We start from the raw sequence: 20,077 nt of genomic DNA on the forward strand, positions 1-20,077 counted from the left end.
ACCTCAAGCTACAGGGACCTTTTTTTTTTGCCACCTGAACAAGAGGTATTGCTTATTTGCAAATTCATGTGCAGGTCTTCGGCCACAACATTAGGGACCCGTGCGAAAAAAATATAAACATCACTTATTGTTTGTAGATTTAGTATAATTCCATCAGGTTTGAAAAAACGAAAAAAAAAAAAGAACCCAACTGCTAACACGACACGGTGGACATGTCTCTAAAACGGCCGCACTAAAATGTCTCAAGGACCCTCCCTAAAATGGAAAAGGAAGTCAGCCATATTGGTTTGATGCAGCCAGTTTACGAAAAGTTGGAGCGGGGTAGAAAAAAAAAAAAAAAGTTTCATCGACTGACATGAAATTTGGTGACGTCGATGAGAAATGGGACGCACATAAAAGTGAACAGGAAGTCGGCCATGTTGGATTGAAGGAAACATTTGACACTCAGTTGCAACAATGTCATGAGGTCATGTTGGTTTGTAGCCAATGTTGTTACCACGGAAACCAAAAATAAATAAATAAAAAGCAAACAATTGCTGTGTGGCTTTGCGCATTTAAGCGTGTGTTGTGCTTGTTTTTTTGCATGAGTGGCACACACTTTTGATGGAGGAAGCATTTTAACGCGCGCGCACACTGCTCAGTGTACGTTTCCTGTTGGTGAAGCCAAGCGGTTGCATTTCTGCCACTTTCAAGGGCCGCACGAGAAATCACGTGAAGCGTAGACAGGCGAAACTCAAGGGGGGGGGGACCGCTTGGCAGCAGCGGCGGCCAGAGGGAGTGGGGTCACTTCTCCAGCAGTAAGGCCGGAATGTTGATGTTCCAGCCGATGGCCTGGCGGTCGAAGCCGCACGTGAACAAGTTGCACGAGACGACGTCCTCGCACCATGCCGAGCAACACACCATGCGCCGGTGACCCTGGAACGCGCACACACACACGCGTGTAGCAGTCAGCCGCCACGCCAAAGACAAGCCTTTAAGAACATAAATATTACAGTCCATCCTTTTGCTTCTATTATGCTTATTTGATATGATACTTGAAAAAGCAATTCCCTTTCTTGGAAACACAAAGGAAAATCGTTTCGCTGTTGCCTTGATGCATCTCTGGAAGACGCACAGCATCATCGTGTCTCGGAGCTGCATTTGACTGTGGTTTCAAATTTTTGACGTGGGGAAGTAAAGTCCTCTTCGCTATCACTTGCCGCGCGTCCTACTTGGGCTCGAGCAATTAACTCGGCACCAAGGAGCAATTTGAGGATGGTCAAGGATCTTCTGGGGTTTCTTCCCCAGTCACTCTTATACCGAAGCCAGGTCCAAAAAGTGGAAAACTGCACGCACTGTCCCTTTTCTAGTTTTCCAACCATTTTATGACAGCAAGTTCAGATGTGCGTCGTCTCACCACCATCTCCGACGACCCTCTTTCTTTCCATCTGAAGAGCTTCTCACCTATGATCTTGCAGTTGCTTGCAACCCAGTTATTCAGTCGCCGTCAATCCTTTTGCCATCAGGGTGTCAAGGAGGCCGATTGTGGTAAAGTACCAGTCAAAGAACAGGTGTGCGCCTCGCCCGATCCTCCTGTAGCTGTGAAAGTTGTCTTGCCTTGGTAGACCACAAAAGTCGGTGCAGCCAAGACAAATGCCTGCGGTCCAGTTGGGTTCGGTTTACATACCGGTGCACTCGACCAGTCAAAGGAACTACTTGCTCGTCAGGGCGCAATTTTCCTGTTCTTGGCAGACTCAGACATCCTTGCCTTACCTGATTCTCCACAAGAGATCACATGTTTTTCCTTCATCTGAAACAGCAAAGTCATTGACGAGCTCCATGGACTTTCTCAATACGTAAAAACGATTTCCGGTCATGGTTTCTGCCACAATTTTCACATTTGAATGTCTGGCTATCCGAGGCAGCCCGTGTAAATAGAATTTCCCAAATATCTGCAGTAAAATTCCCTCCGCGTCTGCAAAATGGACGAAATAACTTCAAATGTCCACTACAAAGGACATGTTTTAAAATACTAGGCTCAATTACACTTCAAATAACTTTAACACGTTCATAAGAGTCTTCTAAATAAAATGCCAACAGCATTTCAAGGCAAAATGTCTTTGCTAAAAAGTATTAAACGCTTTTCCTCTTCCCATAAAAAGTGCTTGCACTGAGGGAAGCCATTTTCGTCGACGGTGATGTCAAGGTAACAAACAAATTTGGTCTCATTGGAAAGCTCTGAATGTCCTCTATAGAGCACAAATTGGATGCACTGGGTGGGAGATATTTACGTTTAGAAATGTCAAACTTGAACTACTGGTAGCCAGGAGGATATTTCGGCGGAAGAGGTCAGCTTCAGTCTGCCCCCAAATGGTCAAGCCGACATGAGATGAGATGACATGCATTATTTTAGCGTTTGAACAGCTCGAATTGATTGTCTTTTGTCAAGCAACAGTTCAAAACTGACAAACAACATTTTCACTTAAAGCAAGCAAATGTTCTTTTTGCTTCCTCAAAGGGATCTCACGCGATCGCATTTTCGGATCTTGACGGCGAGGGAATGAGATTAGACTTGAGAAGAAAGTGTGCGGGAGAAGTAAGTCGACAAAAAAGTGCGCGTGTGTCTCCAACGCGGCCGTAAACGTCGCTTCACAGTAACTTCATCCCTTAATCATTCTGACCTGTCTGTTGCTGCGCGGCAGTCGGGCCAAGCGCACGCCTGACATGTCGAAGAGTCGCACTTGCCGATTGTCGTGAGGGAGCGCGATGATCCTCTGACTCACCGACACGCTGATCCTACACATACACGCGCAAAAAATATCATTTCAATCAATCAATCAATCAATCAATGTGTGCACCTGTTAACGGCCGAGTCGGTGCGGATGGTCGCGATGGGTGAGCGCATGTTCCTCAGGTCCCACACTTTGACGGTGCGGTCGTCACTGCCCGACACCACGTTGTCGCCCGCCGTGAACACGGCCGACGTCACCGTGCTGCGGCAAGAAGGAGTCGGGACGGGAAGTCAAATAACACCAAAACTAACCAACGAAAAGATCGCAAAGATCCGTAAACAAAGACATTCAAGTTCCACGTTGCAAAACGGGTTTGGCGTGCGTGAGAGGACGTACTCCGTGTGTCCTTGGAAGACGTTGACCGAGTGGATGGACGGGTCTCGGAAGTCCCACAGCCTGAAGGTGGTGTCCCGGGATGAGGTGACGACCAGTCGCTGGCTGGGGTGAGTGCAGCAGTGCGTCAGCTCCTGGTCGTGACCTGCGCGCAACCACGCCGCGCCACGCGTCACATGCCGGCGCCCAACGCCACAATTAACGACACCCGCCGACGCGTTGCGGCCGTACCGGTGAGCGAGTGCACCGGCTCCGACGTCTCCACGTCGTAGAGGTTGGCGGCGCGGTCCCACGACGCCGTCACCGCCTGCTTGCCGCCCACCAGCCAATCGGCGGCGATCACCACGCCCTGGTGGCTGCGCAGCGTGGCGCCGGCCGCGCGCACCGTCGGGCACTCGTTGGGCCCGTCCGCCTCGGCGTCCGCGTCGTCCTTGTCGGAGAAGTCCGCGTCGTCGTCGCAGGGCGGCTGCTGAAATATTGCCGATGACGACACGAGACGTCGGCGGGGAGCTCGCGAGAGGCGACGGCTGCCCGCCGCTCCGTCGTAACAGCAAACAAATATGGGCGTGGCCATCAACGCTTACCGTGACGTCGGCGACGGCTTGCGGCGTGGGCAGCTGCACCAGGAAGCGCCACACGTGAGCCGTCTGGTCGCCGGAGGCTGAGGCGCATCAAAGGAATCCTCTTTGGTCTTCAAAGCCTTTTTTGAGCGTTTCGCTGGCGGTCGGGACGGCCGTTCGCTTACCTGTTAGCGCCATCGGCTCAGTGGGGTGAAACTTGATGGAGTTGACTGCGGGCAAGCAGACGCGGAACACAATTTGTCCAAAGTGCACATTTGGAAGAGACGCGCTGGTCTTACCTGATCCTTGGTGGCCCAAATACTTGAGGAGACATTTGCCCGTCTCGATGCTCCACAGCATGGCTGTGTGGTCTAACGCAAAACAAACAAACAACATTTGGACCACTTTATTTCTTTCACTTTTTTTTTTTTTTTAATTCCCATTTCTTCCATCTGTGGAAAAGCAAAACAAAGCTCATCATCGTTTGACCTGCCACTCGCAATCCAGTAGAGCGGTGCCACCTTGAGATAAATGTTTCATTTCTTCCGTGACGACGCTTGTAACGCAGAAAGAAATTCTCCCCAAAAAAACTCAAGTTTTGTAATTAGCATTTTAATGAGGAACAATAACAATATCTAAGATTGTATTTCAATCAAAAAAAAAAATAAATCGGCTATTCGTGAGCAGATCGACGGCATTTGGAAATGGAAAAACATGCGAACAAAAAGCACAGGACAAAATTGTCGCCGACCTGCCGATGCGGTTCCGAGCACGGTGGGCTGGATGCGGGTCACGCTAAGGTCCCAGATGCCGTCTCGGTGGCCCGCGTACTCTCGGAGCATCTGGCATACGGCTCGGGATGTGGTGGCTTTGAAACTGGACACAATCTGAGAGGCAGACCAAAAAGTTGACAGCGAGAGCGCATGGGGAGTCCCGCAGGGCTCCTACACAGGTCCGCACGCACTCGGCGTCACCACACTTTATAATATATACCATAACGCGCTTTACAGAACATTTGGCATATCTGTGCCGGATAGGATTTATTCTTGTTGGTTGGTTGAAATGTCCTCACAAAACGGATTTTTGTCATCCCAGGTGTGCGCGGACTTGCATAGGAACTTTGCGAGGAGGAAGCGGACGAGAGGAAGTGAGGGTCAGAGGTCAGCAGGGTTTCTGCAACAGCGGCGGCGTTAAACAATTCATCAGAAGGATTAGCTTAGCGGATTAGCAAGACGTGCGCCGGGCCTGCTTTCGTTAAAGAAACCTCGAGGAGGAACTCAAGTGGGCTTGGATGAACAAAGCGCTGGATTTGGACGGCAACAACGTCGCATCACGCCCACAAGAGAGGCGAAAAAAAACTAAAGCAGAAACGGGTCACATTTAGCGCTCGCCGTTAGTCACGTCAAGATTATTATTCATATTGTTTACTTTAAAGACGGGAACGATACAAACTGGACTCGGGGCTGCATTCGGACACAGGCCACTAAATGAGTTCCAACTGCAACAAAGTGTGCAAAAGTCACCAACGGGACACACACTCGCTTTCACGCGTTCACTCCTGTGCATGCGCACGGCAGGACACAAACGCTATTACAACTTTCACGCACACGTGTGCACGACCTCACACACACGCTCGATTCTCCGCGTGTCCATACACACATTTTAGGCGCACACACAGAATATGATTGTTGAGTGGCGGCTGCAGATGAAAGTGAGACAAAGCCGAGGCATGCGCACGGACTTATGAGGACGACGTGTTATGATGAAATTTGCCGATGAGAGCAAAGTGGATCCTTCGGGCGACGTCGATGGCGTTTCTTCCTACTGAACAATTTGAATCGTCACGAATGAACTTGAACTTAAAATGAAGGCGCACCAATCGGATTGGACGGCTTCAATGGACTTTAACTTCATGCATCATCCTTCACCAAAATGTCGGCACGCGCACTTTGCGGTTCGGGAATATTACGAACGTGCGTTAGCTTTCGGGCATGTTGTCGACTTTGCAGCGGCATGAGAAGAAGCAACTTAATGTTGTTGATGAGTGACAAGATCATGTGAATTGAATTCAAGTCCTACATTTGAATGAGCAAGCCTCTCGGGGAGGGCGAGTGGAGCCCCCTGCTGGGCTGCTCATGCGTGGCGGCAAGTTGGATGAGAACAAATGGACAAGTTTAGGCATGAGTTTCGCCTCACAACGGCCACACGCTCACACTCAAGTTGCCAAAAGAGAGAAGGCCACAAAACATGACAAAAAAACAAAACAAAAATAAAACTGTTGTGTTTGTCAATGTCACCATTTGATTTTTGTCTCTCGCAACAACTGCTGTTGTTGAAAAACTGCTGGAAGTTTGACGTCGGACAGAACGTTGATCATGAGAAGTCCCACCCGAGAACGTGAAGAAGCTTTTTGGTGTGAATCTGGTCTGATTGCTTTCGTTTGACGCAGCAACTTTTTGGTTGCAACCTGACAAACGTGCCCTCAATGAGTTGAGCCGCCAAAAGTCTCAAGGAGACACGCAGCAATTGTGAATTGAAACATTTTAGTCGCTTTTTTTCGAGGTCCCCACGCGACAGCCGCGCTTCGTGAGACGAGTGAAATTAGTTTTCGTAGCGACATCGGGTCGAAACTAGAATTCGTAAACAACAAAAAAACTCGCAAGTCTCCTCCCTCGTATGTCAAGGCACCAACCACGCACCGAATTTGTCGCACTACGTGGGCAGAACATGACGGCGACGTTTGATCACTCAAATGATCAACAAATCAATCAATCATTTTTTTTTTTGTATTCCAAATCATTCAAATGCTGGAAATGTCACTTTCTCATGATTGTTCGTCGCGGCCCCACATGACGCCCATAAAGCAATCGTTTTCGTTTGGGAACTTGCGCATGACGCGAGGAAACGATTCTTCAGCGCCCCCTACTGGCTCAAAGCCTCCCAATGAAGACATGAAGGGGAAAAGAAGCGGTACCTTGCTGGTGGAGGCCTTGTAGGTGGTCTTTAGTTTCTGGGACAGCTGACTGGTGCTGTGGCTCGCTGCACGGACCGCAGAAATCCGTTGAAAAGCCAAACCAAAAGCAAATCAAAGTTTCAGGCGGAAGACTCACTCTTTGTTTTCAGCGCTCCTTTGGTCAAGTCGGCACCCTCCACCGTCTGTCCGTCGGCGGCCAAGCGCTCGTTCAACGTGTCGATCTCCCGACGAACTGTCCGTCAACCGCAAAATGCGTTCAACACCCACATGAGTCACGGCTGCCCGCCAAAAACACGTCATCGCTCAACTCACGACAAGAAAATGCCAAAGGACCAAAGCAATCGTTGGACATGAGATAGGGCACACAATCAAAACGTTTTTTTCCACTTTTAGCAGATAACGGAGGAGAGGGTCCCTCATCTTAGTTGTGATCCGGAAAGTAGACTCCCGCTTATTATGACTTCCCAACGCTTACGTTCGAGGTTCTCGAGGTGAAGGTTCTCAAACTCCCTCTCGATTTGACTGAACAGGTCCACCAGGTTGCTCCGTAGAGACACGGGAAGCTTGGAGTCCTGCAAGACAAGGCAAGAAAAGGTCACGCGCAGCTCAAAAGGCACTTTGCATTCTCTGCGCCCAATTTCCACGCGACGGCGTGGAGTGGCGTGGGATTCCTTTGGAACATCTAGGCTGCTACTTCATACGGCCCGAAAATAAACTCCAGGGGGCTGAAGATAGAATCGTGTGGCACACCCTCAAAACTGCGCCATGTTGGTTCTTTTCATGAGAAATGATTCCGAATTCTTGTTTCCCGTTTTAGTCGACGACAGCGAGAACAAAGATGTTCGTTATTATTGCTTGCATGCGTGGCATCTACGTAGATGATGAAAAGTTCACATTCGATACGTTCCGATTTCGTTAACAATGCGTTGGTGCAGAAGGAACGAGTCAGCCGCAAAGGTAAGCACGTCCGCAAATTACACAACTTTGTCATCTCAGTGTTTTTATTCAGCGCGTCACTCACGGCTCGGAGAGCTTTGAAAAAGACTTTGGGAAGACGATACGGCTACCGTCGTTTCATTTTGCCATTTTGTTTGAAAATGGATTCTTTCAAATACAGTAATTCGTGGATCTCGTTAATCGGTTATCGATTGTAAATAAAGTAAAAAAAAAAAGTGAAAACACATCAAGGAAGCAGAACCTTTCAAGAATCCATTCAATGATGACTGGGCCTTGGCGGAGGTCTGCACTCCGTCTGAGTGGCGGCAAAACAAGTCAGACGACATGCGAGTCAAAAGAGCTTTTTACGTCCTGCGTCGAGTGTTTTGTTCGCTTTCATGCGAGGAGCGCTTTTAAGCTTCCTCAGGATGAGCGGTGGCGATGAAGAGCAAATAAAAGGAGAAGGGCGCATGTGAACGCAGCACACAAATCAACCCGTTGACGTGTCCGCACGGAGTGGAGGAACACAAGAAAACAAACGGACAGGACAGGACAGGACAGGACGACATCACAGCTACGGTCTGCCAAACAAAATAGACACTACTTGGTCGTAATCGTGGCAATAATCCTAAAAAAATAAATAAATAGAATACAACTACACACGGAGTTTCATCTACGACCTTAAACTCACCTCCGTCCTGGCCAAACATTCCAGATTATCACACGACTGGAACCAACAAAGTAAAAAGTCAAGATAGGATTGATGATGAAAAAAAAAAAAAAACAGCATCATCAAATAAAAATCAAGGGACAGTGGATGTTGTTGATAAAATGATGAAAATTAACAACTAAAATTAAAGCGGAGATGATGGGTGAAAAATGACATTTGAAGTTTTTTGGATTTGACTTTTTATCAAATGGCTACGTGATAATCATTAAACCATTTTGAGCTATCAATTTATTTGTAACAAATTAGAAATTTTAAATATTTGCCACATTTGCAAATCTCTAAAAATTCAACAAAGGACACATCATTTTTTTCCCCAGTGCAAAAGTTTCCCTTGCATAAAAACGACAATTCAAGGACGGCACAACACCGCTGAACAAGAAACCAACAAGTGCCAAAAGTCTTGACATTTTTTTTCCACACACAAAAAAAAAATATATCAACTCCCTCAAAATGTTAATATTATTGAAGTACAACGTTTTTCTTGCGTATCATTTTAAATGGAGTTATTACAACTACAATAACAAAACTACAGTCAAGGCATATTTGCAGTTTGGCACCAGCCTATTTGCAGATTTTCTTTTCTCCATTTAGCTCCCATTTTTTGTGGGAAACGTAACGAATGTTGATCAACATTTTGGAGGGAATTTTTGGTGTTTGAAAAAAAATAATTCAAGCGTGACATTTAGCAAATGTGGAACATCCCTAAGCAGCATCTTGTGTGAATCTTCACACAGCTGTACGAGTTTGTCTGCTACGAGGTGAGAAATGAAGTGGCAAAATGTTGACCTGCGAGTCCAGCTGCATGTCCCTGTGCAGGAAGCCGGATCGCTCCTGTTCTGTGCTGTTGGTCCTGCGGATGGACAGACTGTGAGACTTCCTCTTCTGTTTGGCCTGCCGGACCGCGCCTCCACCGATGGCGGTGGCGCCGGCGGTGCCGCTCTCCACCGGCATCCCTCCTGCTTGCCGAAGACCTCAGCGGCACAGTCTGAAAGCGGGAGACAACATGAAAAACCACACACTCAGGTCAGAATCAAATTTGCCCACAGAGATAAACCAAAGTTCCAGCCACGCCCCCGATTCATCGAAAACTAATCAATCGTCAAATGAATCTTGTATTATTTTTGATGATCGATGGGAAATCCAATTTATCGACAAAATAATCAACAGATTAATCGGTTATCAAAATGGTCGTTAGTTGCAGCCAAGTAATGCGGATTTTAATGAGGGTAAAATTGCACCTGGTTTTAAAATTTTAAACGACAAAAGTCAAGAGAATGAACAGAGTGACACCATTGCTGCTCCTTCTGGTGTACACGCCTTGGCCACCTGGGGGCACTATAAACAGCCTCAAGCCTCTTTTAAAGAGTGGCTCACTATCTGGCAGACTGCTGCTGGTGGTGAAGTGGTGCTCTAACAATTTCTCATTAGATGTATAACTCATCCATTACCAAATTCATTGACAACTATTTCAATAACAGATTGATAGTTAAGAGACATTAACCTCAAATTGTCCACATTTCAGCCTCTCAATTGTAAATTATTTCAGATTTCTGCAGTCCTCCATGAACGCAGACATTCGCAATCATCTGCTTTGACTTTGTTCTACAATAATCAAAACAATTGCTGAATTTGTGACGTATAAAAGACAAACATTCATTTATGAGTGCGCAGTTTCTGAAATGACGCATATTTCCTGTTATTGTCTCAAAGGATGGCCGAGTGGTCTAAGGCGCCGCGTTTCGGTCCCAGTCTCCCCAGGAGGCCTGGGTTCGAATCTCGAATTTCCCCATTGTGGGACTAATAAAGGGAATCTTATCTTATCAAAAACTCACCGTCAATATTTTTGTGCTTACAACAAAACAAAAGCATTACTTTGGCACCATTTGGTGTGAAGGAACTATGTTGAAGTGTGAGTTGAGAGGCGTCATTCTGACAAAAAGCAATGTTTTGCCACAGTAGTGACATCTTGATAAGAATGAACTATGTTGAAGTGAAGTGAAGTGAAAGGGAATTATTAATTTGGCACCCTCTTGTGGCATCTATAAGCAATTGCAAACCTTTTCGGGTGGGCATCATTTACTCGCGGATTTTGGCCATTTGCGGAAAGGCTCAGGTTCTCTGGGGAACACTATCACAATTGCAGGTCTAAATAACAAGAGTGCAAAATACGTTCAGATGATACATTATTTTTTGTATCAAATTTCTAGTTCGCCGAAATATGACTTGTCGGTCAAACGCGCTGCCGCTGTCAATCACCTCACTGGGCAAGACGATAAAACATCCACAATCTGAAATTCAGAAGGGGAAATGCACATCGAGAGGCGATATTGTGACGTCTAATTGACAAACTGGCGACTCATGGAGAGATGTAAATAAGCGAGCCCAGCTAATGTCACCGCCGTTAGCTTTCGATGCTAACAAGCTAACGGCGGAGTCAAAGCCACCAAACACGACGGGCTGGGAACGTACCACAAAGTCTACAGATGAAGCGACGAAGTCCACACCAACGCCAAGAATGTGGGCCAAGCCAACATTATGTTCGGAAGGCGAGAAAAAAAAAAAAAAGAAAAGGCGTTCTGACACTTGACGGACGCCGCGAGAGGAGCGGAAAGGAGAGGAACTACTTCCGGTGCAATGAGTGTCAGAATAAAAGATAAAACGGCGTTGAACCAAAGTGGATCAAAAAACATGCCAATTAAGTGGTTTTCGGAGCACCGCCGCCCGCTCACGAATTCAACAGCCCTTGAACACATTCCATCGATATAATAAAATCTTCCTGTCCATTCGGTGTGTTGAAATAATGCACTTGTCGCCAAATTTGAAGAAAAAATATATTTTAACGGTCTCAAACCATCCATCCACTCGTCCATAAAACGCTTTGTTTCATTTTCAGCACTTGAATATTCCGTTTCTCCAATACATTAACCTCTTCTTGACAATTCGGCGTGTTGAAATTCTTAATTTGACTCCAGGTTAGGAAGAAACATTTTATTTTATCAACAGAAAAAAGTTAAGCGGTGGCACGATTAACGCAACAAGACCTTTAACAGATGCACTGAGGAGCAGGGTGGCAATTGGAAAATTTAGGACAACTCCCGAAAGGCCGGTCCATGCCAGGGGAACACTCCACAGCCTTTTCCATTTTTTTTTGTTAAAACGTATATGCCTAAATTCCTATATTATTTCCAATAAACTTAGCCTTCTTTTAGCAAAATAATTACAGACTATGGTTAAAAAAACTGCAGGGTGACGTAGTTGTACGTTATGGTAGTTTGTATAATGTCAACAAAGTGTGTAGAAGTAGTAATATGTGCTACTTGGTTTGTATGCAGTGCCACGGTTGGTGGTAATGTTGAGCCAAGTACCGTAGTGTGAATTTTAGGGGTACCATAACATTTTTTGACATGCAAATAATAAATGATATTGCCCTGAAGCCTGATTTAGGGGCTGGTCGAATCAGAATCGCAAAATCTGACAGAAACATCGCAAGTCAATGTTTTTGTGTCAGCCAACACGAGTTAATGGTTGCTGCTTTCCCCGCAGCAGTACCGTCGTTAACAATCATCCATACGAAAATATAAATACAGAAAAGAAAATGGTGTGGGGTTAGATGAATATTTATTCACTGATATCAACTTTATCCAACATAAATTCACGTGCAAAGTGTTTTTTTGCATGTCGTAAAAACAACTGACGCAACTGCCGCCATCGTCAACAAGTTACCAAAATGTCAGACACTGAAGAAAATGTCCGTTTCCTGATTCGGGTATCGTGTAGAATAAAGTCGCCCACACGGAGGTGCCTCCTTCACATGTCGCGAAAGTCCAGACAGAATGTTTTTTTTTTTTTTTTTGTCAAGCTGTTCATCTGCGGTTGGTGTTGCCCGACTTCCTCTTTCCCGCCAGCAAGTGTTTCGGTTTCAGGTCAAAGACGTGTCGGTCCGCCTCGCCCTTCTTGCCCTGTCGGTTCATGCCCTTCTGGGAGTTCTTCATCATCTTCTTGGACTTCTTCACCATCTGAAATACAAACAAAGACAAAAAAAAAAAAAAAAAAAAGATTCCATTGAAACGTGGTCGATGATATGGAATATCTCAAATCATGAAATGTACATCACTCATTTTTCCTTGCCTCCCACAAAATTATTCGTGTAATTTGTGTGTTTTTTGTTTAGTAAGGAAAATAGCAGTCGACAAATTTGCACACATGAAATACATATAATAAATAATTTAATAAAGCCTGGATGTCATGTTTCAATGCCTTGGCCACCAGGGGGCAGTCATACAAAGGATAAAGAATATATGACTGACGTCCCTTGGCCAAACTCCCATTACAATGCAAAGTCATTGCGCTAGGCGTTCAACATTTCATCAAATAATTTCAAAGCTTCCAACAAATTAGATTTTTATCGTCGCACCAAAATACGACTTTTCAGAGCTCGTTGACTTTTACTCGTTTGTTGGCATCTGTTTTTGCGATCTGGTGCCGATTCATCATTTTAGCGTACCTTTGCATCTCGTAATCCGGACTGGTCGCGAGGAGGCCGAGAGGCGCTCTGGCTGCGCGTCCTGGAAGTCGGCGGCGCCACCGAGTCCTCGCGCTTCCGTTTGCGGGTGACGCTGCGGGAGCGGCGTGCCTTCAGGGCGTAATGACTCTGCGAGAACAGCGGCAAACAGTCAAACGCGGATTGCGCGCGCTCAGGCGGTACCTGCGAAAGGAACGCAGCGACTCACGTTATTTTTGTCGCTCATGTCCAGGCCGAGGTCGCCCATCTCCTTCTCCAACGTCCTCCTCTCAACCTGCATGCCATAAAACAACACCAAAGTGCGTCATTTCCTTTGCACCGGAACAAATATTTGAGTGAGTGAATACGAAACGGCGGCGCTGCCAATGAGGCGGCTCGCACCTTGGCGACGGTTCTGGGCATGCGCGGCCCGTGCACGTCCTTCTCTTTGGACTGCAAGACCATGAGGTGCCTCTTCTCGCGGATCTGCTTGGCCAAGGCGCGGATCTCCTGCATCTCCTCATCCTCGCTCTCGTCGTCCGAGTCGTACTCGCCGGCGCGCTCCTTCAGCTCTTCCTCCTTCTCAAGGTCTTCCAGTTTCTGATCCGTAACACACACACACAAACTGTGTCAGCATGCACCCGCTCCCATAAAATTATTCTTCAAATCCATGGAAGGGCATTTTATTCGACAAAATAGGCAGCACAGATTTGAAGCGTTGTGCCAACGGATGAACGCGGTTCTGTTTGAACACGGCACGGTTTGTTTCCATTCAAACATCACGCCGTGACGCGTGAAGGTCAGATGGAACGTAATCTCGTGGTTGCGACTGACCTTCATAATTGCCGGGTCGATGTAGTCGGCAATGTTGTGGCCTTCCCACACCTCGGGGATCTTGTCGTGCTTCTCGTCGTCGTTCATCAGGTCCCAATATTCTGACAGACAACAAAGACGGCGCATGTTAGGGTGGCCGCGCGGCAGCTAATGACGACGACGACGACGACGCTCACTCTGAAGGTCCAGCACGTAGTCGTCTCCCATCTCCATCTCCAGATCTTTCTCCTGGAAGACGCCATTGATCCATCAGAAAAGAACGCCGGTGAATTCAAAATAGTACATTTCATTTATGCAATGCTTTTGAAAGTAAATTACAATCAGACTGATGAGTAGCCAACTTGTATTTTTGATGCTCATTTAAAAAGATGACATATTTTTATAATATTCCGAATGTCATGAAAACCTGAATTAAAATAGTTTTGACACAGTCATTTGCTTTTTATTATAATCAAAATGGGAAGAGGAATTGATTTAAATTTACAAAGTGGATTTTCTTGAAAATGTGTGGATCGTGTTGTTGTTTTGGGAGGCGTACCAGTTTGCGCTTGGGCACGTCCACCTCCATGGCTCGCTTACGCATCAAAGCTTTCTCCGGAATGAACGGCGGCCTCTCCTGCAGAAACAAACACCGGTGAAGCGGAGGGCGGACGGCGCGTCGCTGACGCTGGCGTCCGTGCGCTTCAAACCTTGTCGTCTCGTTTGGCGGGCAAGGCCAAGTGCAGCCTGTTGAGGACGTCGTGGACCTTCTTGCCCTTCATCTTGCTGTCCACGCGCTGGGCCAGGAGGCGGTCGCAGGCCTGAAGCGCAAAGCACCATCGTGCTCATGAGACGGCCAGAGGCGCAAAACCAATCGACACTTGCGCAGAAGGCCGCCGCCACTAGGGGGCGGCCCGAGTGACACTTCACAGACATTTAGAAACCAAAAAGCTCAAAGGATCATGTCCATGACAGGCAATGAAAGGCGACGCAACATTGCTTTGGATTGACGATCAGCACAGATTTTGAGGAGAAGATTAGTGGACAATCTTGGCTTGTTACATCAATCGTGAAAAATGTCGGAGTCTAGACTAGTTTTGAGCACTTGACGCTCCAACAGAGTCTTCGTAAAGACGCAAGCATGCGTCGCGATGGGTCGGAGGAAATGTGCCGGGATTGTGAGAAACAATGACGCAGCTCGTGGAGTGAATGGTGAACTCAAGTGGGTCAGTCCGGCCAGACACCCCAAGAAACACACGTCAACAAAACGGGCGACGATGACTCCGTGTCGACTCACCTCATTCTTGACCTGGATGACGCCCTCCTCGGTCAGCGTGCTGGTCTCGATGACGGGGATGCCCTCGGCGGACAAATCTGCAAACATTTTCTGAACAAACGCGCGCGGCGGCGGCGTTACGAGAGGCGCCAAAAGAAAAAGCCACATCCAGTTTAAAAACTCGCATCTATCCCATGTGAGCATGAGGTCAGTCCGCTTTCCGATGTTTAAGAAGAAGCATTCTTGAATCCCCCCCGCCAATCGATAAAATGGCCACGCATCCGTGGCCTCCGACAAAAAAGAAGCTACCTGGTTGTCGTCAGACAGCTCGCTGATCTTCCTCACGTCGCATTTGTTGGCCACCACGATGAGCGGCTGCCGGCAGAGAGCGCACAAACGTTACAACGGTTGGCGTCAACGGGCCAAATGTGGGCGGGGCTCGGCGGGCACCTTGTTGGCGAAGAGCGGTCGGATGCTGTCGAAGAGCTCCAGCTGCTGGCCCAGCGAGTGTCCGCACTGCTCCGACGTGTCCATGACGTAGAGCACGGCCGCCCGCAGGTGGGCCAGGGCGGTGATGGCCTGCATCTCGATGGTGTTGCGCTCCTCCAGCGGGTGGTCCAGGATGCCGGGCGTGTCCACCACCTGCGTCGCCACACCACACCCGCTTGGACACATGCGACAAAACAACTCCTCTCGCGCCTCGCGTTCATTTTCGCTTTCTTTACTTACAGAGTTACTTTATTCTGTAAAGTTCAATTCTATTGTTAAAAAAAAGGGGGAAAAAAAACGGATATTCTTCTGTGTTTAAAATGTTTTGTGTGATGCAAAGTGTCCGTATAAATGAGTGGGCCGTTTACGGAGATTTTCTATACTGAAAGAGGCTTTAAAAAAAAACAAAGATCTGCAAACTCCTTCGAACGACTTTGCCAAGATGTTGAAGGTTCAAATAAGAAAGAAAAGAGGAGGCGAAGATTGACGAGCGATGCTCAACCTTTTTCTCCCCTTCCTGTACGACGACGACAACCCCCCCGCCCAAAACAACCTCGGTGTCATCAGCCCCGCCATGTTTCTGTTCGTAAACAGCAAAACAAAGTCTGTCAGCGATGGACCGATGAGGTCCAAAGGTGCTGACGACTGCGGTGACGGACAGAAATCTGCTTCCGTCTGCACCTTTTCAGTCTCTCGACATTTGTTAGCAAAACGAGCGTCCGTCATTCCTGACAAAATGATTTTTCCTTCTCATGAGCATTTAGGACAGCCGCTAATTAGCATTTAGCAAACAAGCGCGGTGTCGTTTGTCATACATGAACAATACAAAGAAGACGCGAAGGTGGCGGTCACCTGCCAGCGCAGGTACCGGTAATCCATGTGACCCACAAACAGCGACTTGGTGGTGAAGGCGTACGGCTGCACGTCCACGTCCGCTCGCGTCACCTGAACATCGAGTCACCATTTTATTAGCGACGTCGGGATTTTGATGAGAGAAATGTTGGGGGTGAAAAAAAAAAAAAAAACAAGCCCCAAACTCACCTTGTTGATAAAACTGGACTTGCCCACGTTGGGGTACCCGCACAGCAGCAGCGTCCTGGTGTTGGGTTCGATGGTGGGCAAACGGGACAGATGTTGGCGAACTGGGAGGAAAAAAAAAAATTCCATACATGATACGAGTCAAGGATGGAACGATTGCATCTTTTTTTCTTCATATGAAGCAACTTGTAAATGTTCTCCAAAGTTAATTCAATTCATAGAAACAAGAATTCATCAGCAACAGCGGCAAACCCATCTCTATCTGGTGTGAATCTCGGAAAAGAAAATTCGATACGCATCGAGTCAAGGGTACGGCCATTTTAAAATGGAAATATATGCCGCCCGTCAACCAATCCTTTTTGTGTTCGCATTAAGCGCCTTGGGACATTCTTACGTCGTCGTTCGCCCTAAGAGGAGGCTCATTGCACAACGTACCTTGTTCCAGATACTCCAGGCTGGACTTCTGTCGCTTCAAGATGGTGCACATGCGACCCAGAGCGGCTCGCTTCAGCTGCTTGCATCGATAAAGAGAATCGCCGTACTTCATCAGGCGCACGTAGTCTTTGGCCACGCTAAAACAAACAAAAGGTCAACTTTATTTAGAAAGCACTTGAACAACAAACGAGTGCTGTGCACGCAGCAAAAAAACAATTGGCTCCAATGTTCTCGTTCTGGCCAGCTCAACAACAAAAACAATGTATGTACTTGTCAATCAAATTCTTGGCGATGTTGATCTGACCCAAGGCCAGCTTGTAATGGTCTTTGTCGTAAAGAACGTTCATCAGGTCAGCGTAGAAGGGATGGATGTCCTGCGGCAAACGATAACACAGCCGTAAAAGTTAGGGTTTTTTTTTCTCAGACTTTTGAACCGAGCGTTTGTGACTCACGTCCAATTTGGGGAAGTCGGTGAGGATCTGCGTGAGGCGGTCGTGGTAGTTTTGCTGCGTGAATTTCACCTTGCGCATGTAAAAGTGGCGGATGCGGTGGATCTGGTAATGCTTGTGTATCACAGTGGGCGTCTTCCGTTGCGTTTTGGATAAAGTGATGTCAATGAAATCCTGCGGGGTGACAAAAAAAAAAAAAAGTAAAAAATGAGGCGTACCCACAAAGTGAAATTCTTCAGCGATCAATTCAAAGGCACTGTCAGGTGAATTCTGAGATTTGGCAGTGTGTCAAAATGCAAAATCTGGTTGGAACGGCCCATGTACAACACAGCAGGAATTTGGAAAATTGGATGTTGGCTCCTGGAGAAATTCTAAATTATTTCAGATGGCTATTATTATTTGTGAATTTCACCTTTGAAACAAAAACAAACAAGTGCCGCATCATCTTACATTTTACTCAAGTTAACAACATTTGATTTTTTTTTTTTACACCTGGTACTCCAATAAATATCATGTATGGCAACAACCTCAACGGATTTAGATTTATATTTCAACACATCCTGTGGTTGTATTCTTCTACTGTGTGAGGATTTTAGTTTGTCATTGTTCAAAGTGATGAAAATGGTTTTCAATGACAGTAAAAGTTCATTTTTACTTTTGTAATCAAGCACATGTCAATGCTTGTAGTTTTTTTTAAGTGTTAAGTGTAGCAGTTGAATCATAACTTCTAGGTTGGCCAGTCTTTTTTTTTTTAACACTAATCTCTGCATTTGTTACTACCTCTTTTAAACTCGTAAACAAAACTAAACATTGCGTGCGTGACTCATGTTTCAATCACCGTCATTCACAGCTCAAGAAAATAAAACTTTCTCCCCGTCACCCAAATACAAAATCTTTCCAGGAAAAAAAATGTGCATTAAATTGGGACCCCAAAAGCAATTTCTGTGCCTGCTTGACAGCCATTGAAAAAATGTGAACTGACTCGAGTAAAGTCAACCAAATCAGAAGTTTTCATTATTTGAATAAAACGGCGCTGTAGAATTGGCCAACTTTTTGTCTTTAACTGAATCGGACCAGAATCTGTCTGGCTGGCAGGATGAGCGCGTCTGTGGCCGCCCTGTCGCTGCACGTGTTGATCAACGTAGCTGCCAACGTGTGATTTCAGTCGATTTTCCAAAGCTGCGCGATGACAACGCGTACGAGTCAATGCGCAATCGTCGTTAAAAATCACATACCTTGGCGGTGGGAACCACCATGATCTTCTTGAAGTTATATAATGCCATTTTGTCGGGACACGTTGTGCTCCGGCGACAGACAGGCAGGAAAAGAAAGTAGCGCAGTTAGCTGTTAGCTAGTTCCGCCATAACCGGAAATGACGGAGTAGCCGTGTTTCTTGATGTCGCCCCCTGCAGTCAAATGTAGACACTGCATGAGGAAACCGGTCGATAAACTGGCCCTGCTGAAAGAAAACAAAATGAACAAACATGACATCCAAACATAAATGTGTTGTATACTATATACTACATTGACATTTTTATACCTAGATTCAAGGGGGGAAATATAAGAATCAATCAAAAGTTGTTTTTTCTGCCAAAACTCAATATTAGCAATATTAAGTCTTATTTTTCCAGAATTGCATCTGTATTTCTTCAGGTGAAGACATTAACCTTTTCCGAGACCAAAATGATTTTCTTTCTCTCAGGGGAAAAAAAATCACAATATTTGAGAATAAAATCATTTTTTCCCAAGGGGACTAAAATTGGATGCTTATAAAATCCAAAGAATTAAATCGTATATTTTTCAGAAAACTTTTATTTTGCTGAGTACAAAAGTTATGGATGCAGTCCGATCTGTGGGAAGAACATAAAAGAAAAAAATTACAATGTTGTGGATTTTTTAATAAAAAAGTTTTTGTTATTTTCAACATTTTAAGTTTTGAAAATTGCATCATTATGAAGTGACATTTTGATAGAAAAATGCACAATAGCTGGATTTGTCATCACAACTTTACCAAAAACTAAAGTTTGAGTTGTTCCACATCCCCCTGCAAAAAATCATCTTTAATTCCAACATGTACCTAAACAAGATTCATCCTCTTAGTAATTTGTTTTTGATTCAATTTAATTTACTCTAAAAAATGATGGTACTCATACAGCATAGTAATTAAATGTAAATATTTTTTAATTTACCACCAAAAGTTGCATTTCTTCTAAAAGGGGATTTTCTCCCAAACATGTGCACAAAATATTGAAGGCATCACTTGAAACATTTACTGACATTAAAACTCAAAATAAGAGCATTCAAAAAAAATCTGGTCAAACAACAAAACTTGACAGCAAAGTGCTTTTTTTTTTTTTTCCTTTCCCACCACCCCATAAAAACGTTTGCATGAAAGTCTTGACTTGGTTGTGCCGAACATTTTTTGACATTTGCACATGACGAGGAGAGTGGGGGAAAATAATGCAATTAAATCTTCCCACTATTAGACTGAAAAACGAAAAGCTTTTTTTTCTTTTCTTGACGTCTCTCACCTGACTGCTAAGAGACAAAATAAATTAAATCACTTCTTTTTTGTACATAATTACACATATTATGGGTCTTGGTTGAGATGCCCAAAAAATGTGGCAGAAGTACCAGAAAATTGAAATGGAAAGAACTTGTATCAAAAAGACTACAAATTATCATTCATCAGTTTTTCTTGTTTCTTTGGCGGGTGTTTCTAAAAAAAAAAAAAAAAAAAATTCAAAGTCCCACGACTGTCCACCAGGTTGC

General features: G+C 45.7%; 2 protein-coding genes across 3 annotated transcripts; both read right to left on the reverse strand.

Annotated features, from left to right (window-relative positions):
• Window positions 1-743: 743 nt before the first annotated feature.
• Window positions 744-10,926, reverse strand: LOC148326538 (WD repeat-containing protein 37-like). Of its 2 annotated transcripts, none has more exons than XM_088310751.1 (14): window positions 10,774-10,926; window positions 9,091-9,289; window positions 7,114-7,210; window positions 6,775-6,870; window positions 6,639-6,703; window positions 4,416-4,551; window positions 3,964-4,035; window positions 3,850-3,894; window positions 3,689-3,765; window positions 3,336-3,570; window positions 3,108-3,249; window positions 2,838-2,972; window positions 2,661-2,775; window positions 744-915 (listed from the first exon to the last, which is right to left on the reverse strand). In XM_088310751.1, exons 2-14 carry the CDS (start codon window positions 9,253-9,255, stop codon window positions 784-786), a joined length of 1,512 nt encoding a protein of 503 aa, XP_088166877.1. In that variant the 5' UTR covers window positions 9,256-9,289; window positions 10,774-10,926; the 3' UTR covers window positions 744-783. The 2 variants fall into 2 exon arrangements, with proteins under 2 accessions (XP_088166877.1, XP_088166876.1); XM_088310750.1 differs by having other exon boundaries at window positions 3,336-3,573.
• A 979-nt stretch (window positions 10,927-11,905) lies between these two features.
• On the reverse strand, window positions 11,906-18,702 carry gtpbp4 (GTP binding protein 4). Its single transcript, XM_088311673.1, has 17 exons — window positions 18,541-18,702; window positions 17,309-17,479; window positions 17,127-17,230; window positions 16,857-16,993; window positions 16,425-16,525; window positions 16,236-16,328; window positions 15,345-15,536; window positions 15,204-15,269; window positions 14,916-15,005; window positions 14,329-14,439; window positions 14,178-14,255; window positions 13,816-13,867; window positions 13,640-13,740; window positions 13,208-13,405; window positions 13,035-13,100; window positions 12,809-12,955; window positions 11,906-12,320 (listed from the first exon to the last, which is right to left on the reverse strand). The coding sequence occupies exons 1-17, from the start codon at window positions 18,586-18,588 to the stop codon at window positions 12,168-12,170; spliced, it is 1,908 nt and encodes a 635-aa protein (XP_088167799.1). The 5' UTR covers window positions 18,589-18,702; the 3' UTR covers window positions 11,906-12,167.
• Window positions 18,703-20,077: the final 1,375 nt, after the last annotated feature.

The sequence above is a fragment of the Idiotropiscis lumnitzeri genome, chromosome 12, assembly GCF_059441095.1.
Source record: "Idiotropiscis lumnitzeri isolate Australia: NSW breed Sydney's pygmy pipehorse chromosome 12, RoL_Ilum_1.0, whole genome shotgun sequence".
Classification (NCBI taxonomy): Eukaryota; Metazoa; Chordata; class Actinopteri; order Syngnathiformes; family Syngnathidae; genus Idiotropiscis; species Idiotropiscis lumnitzeri.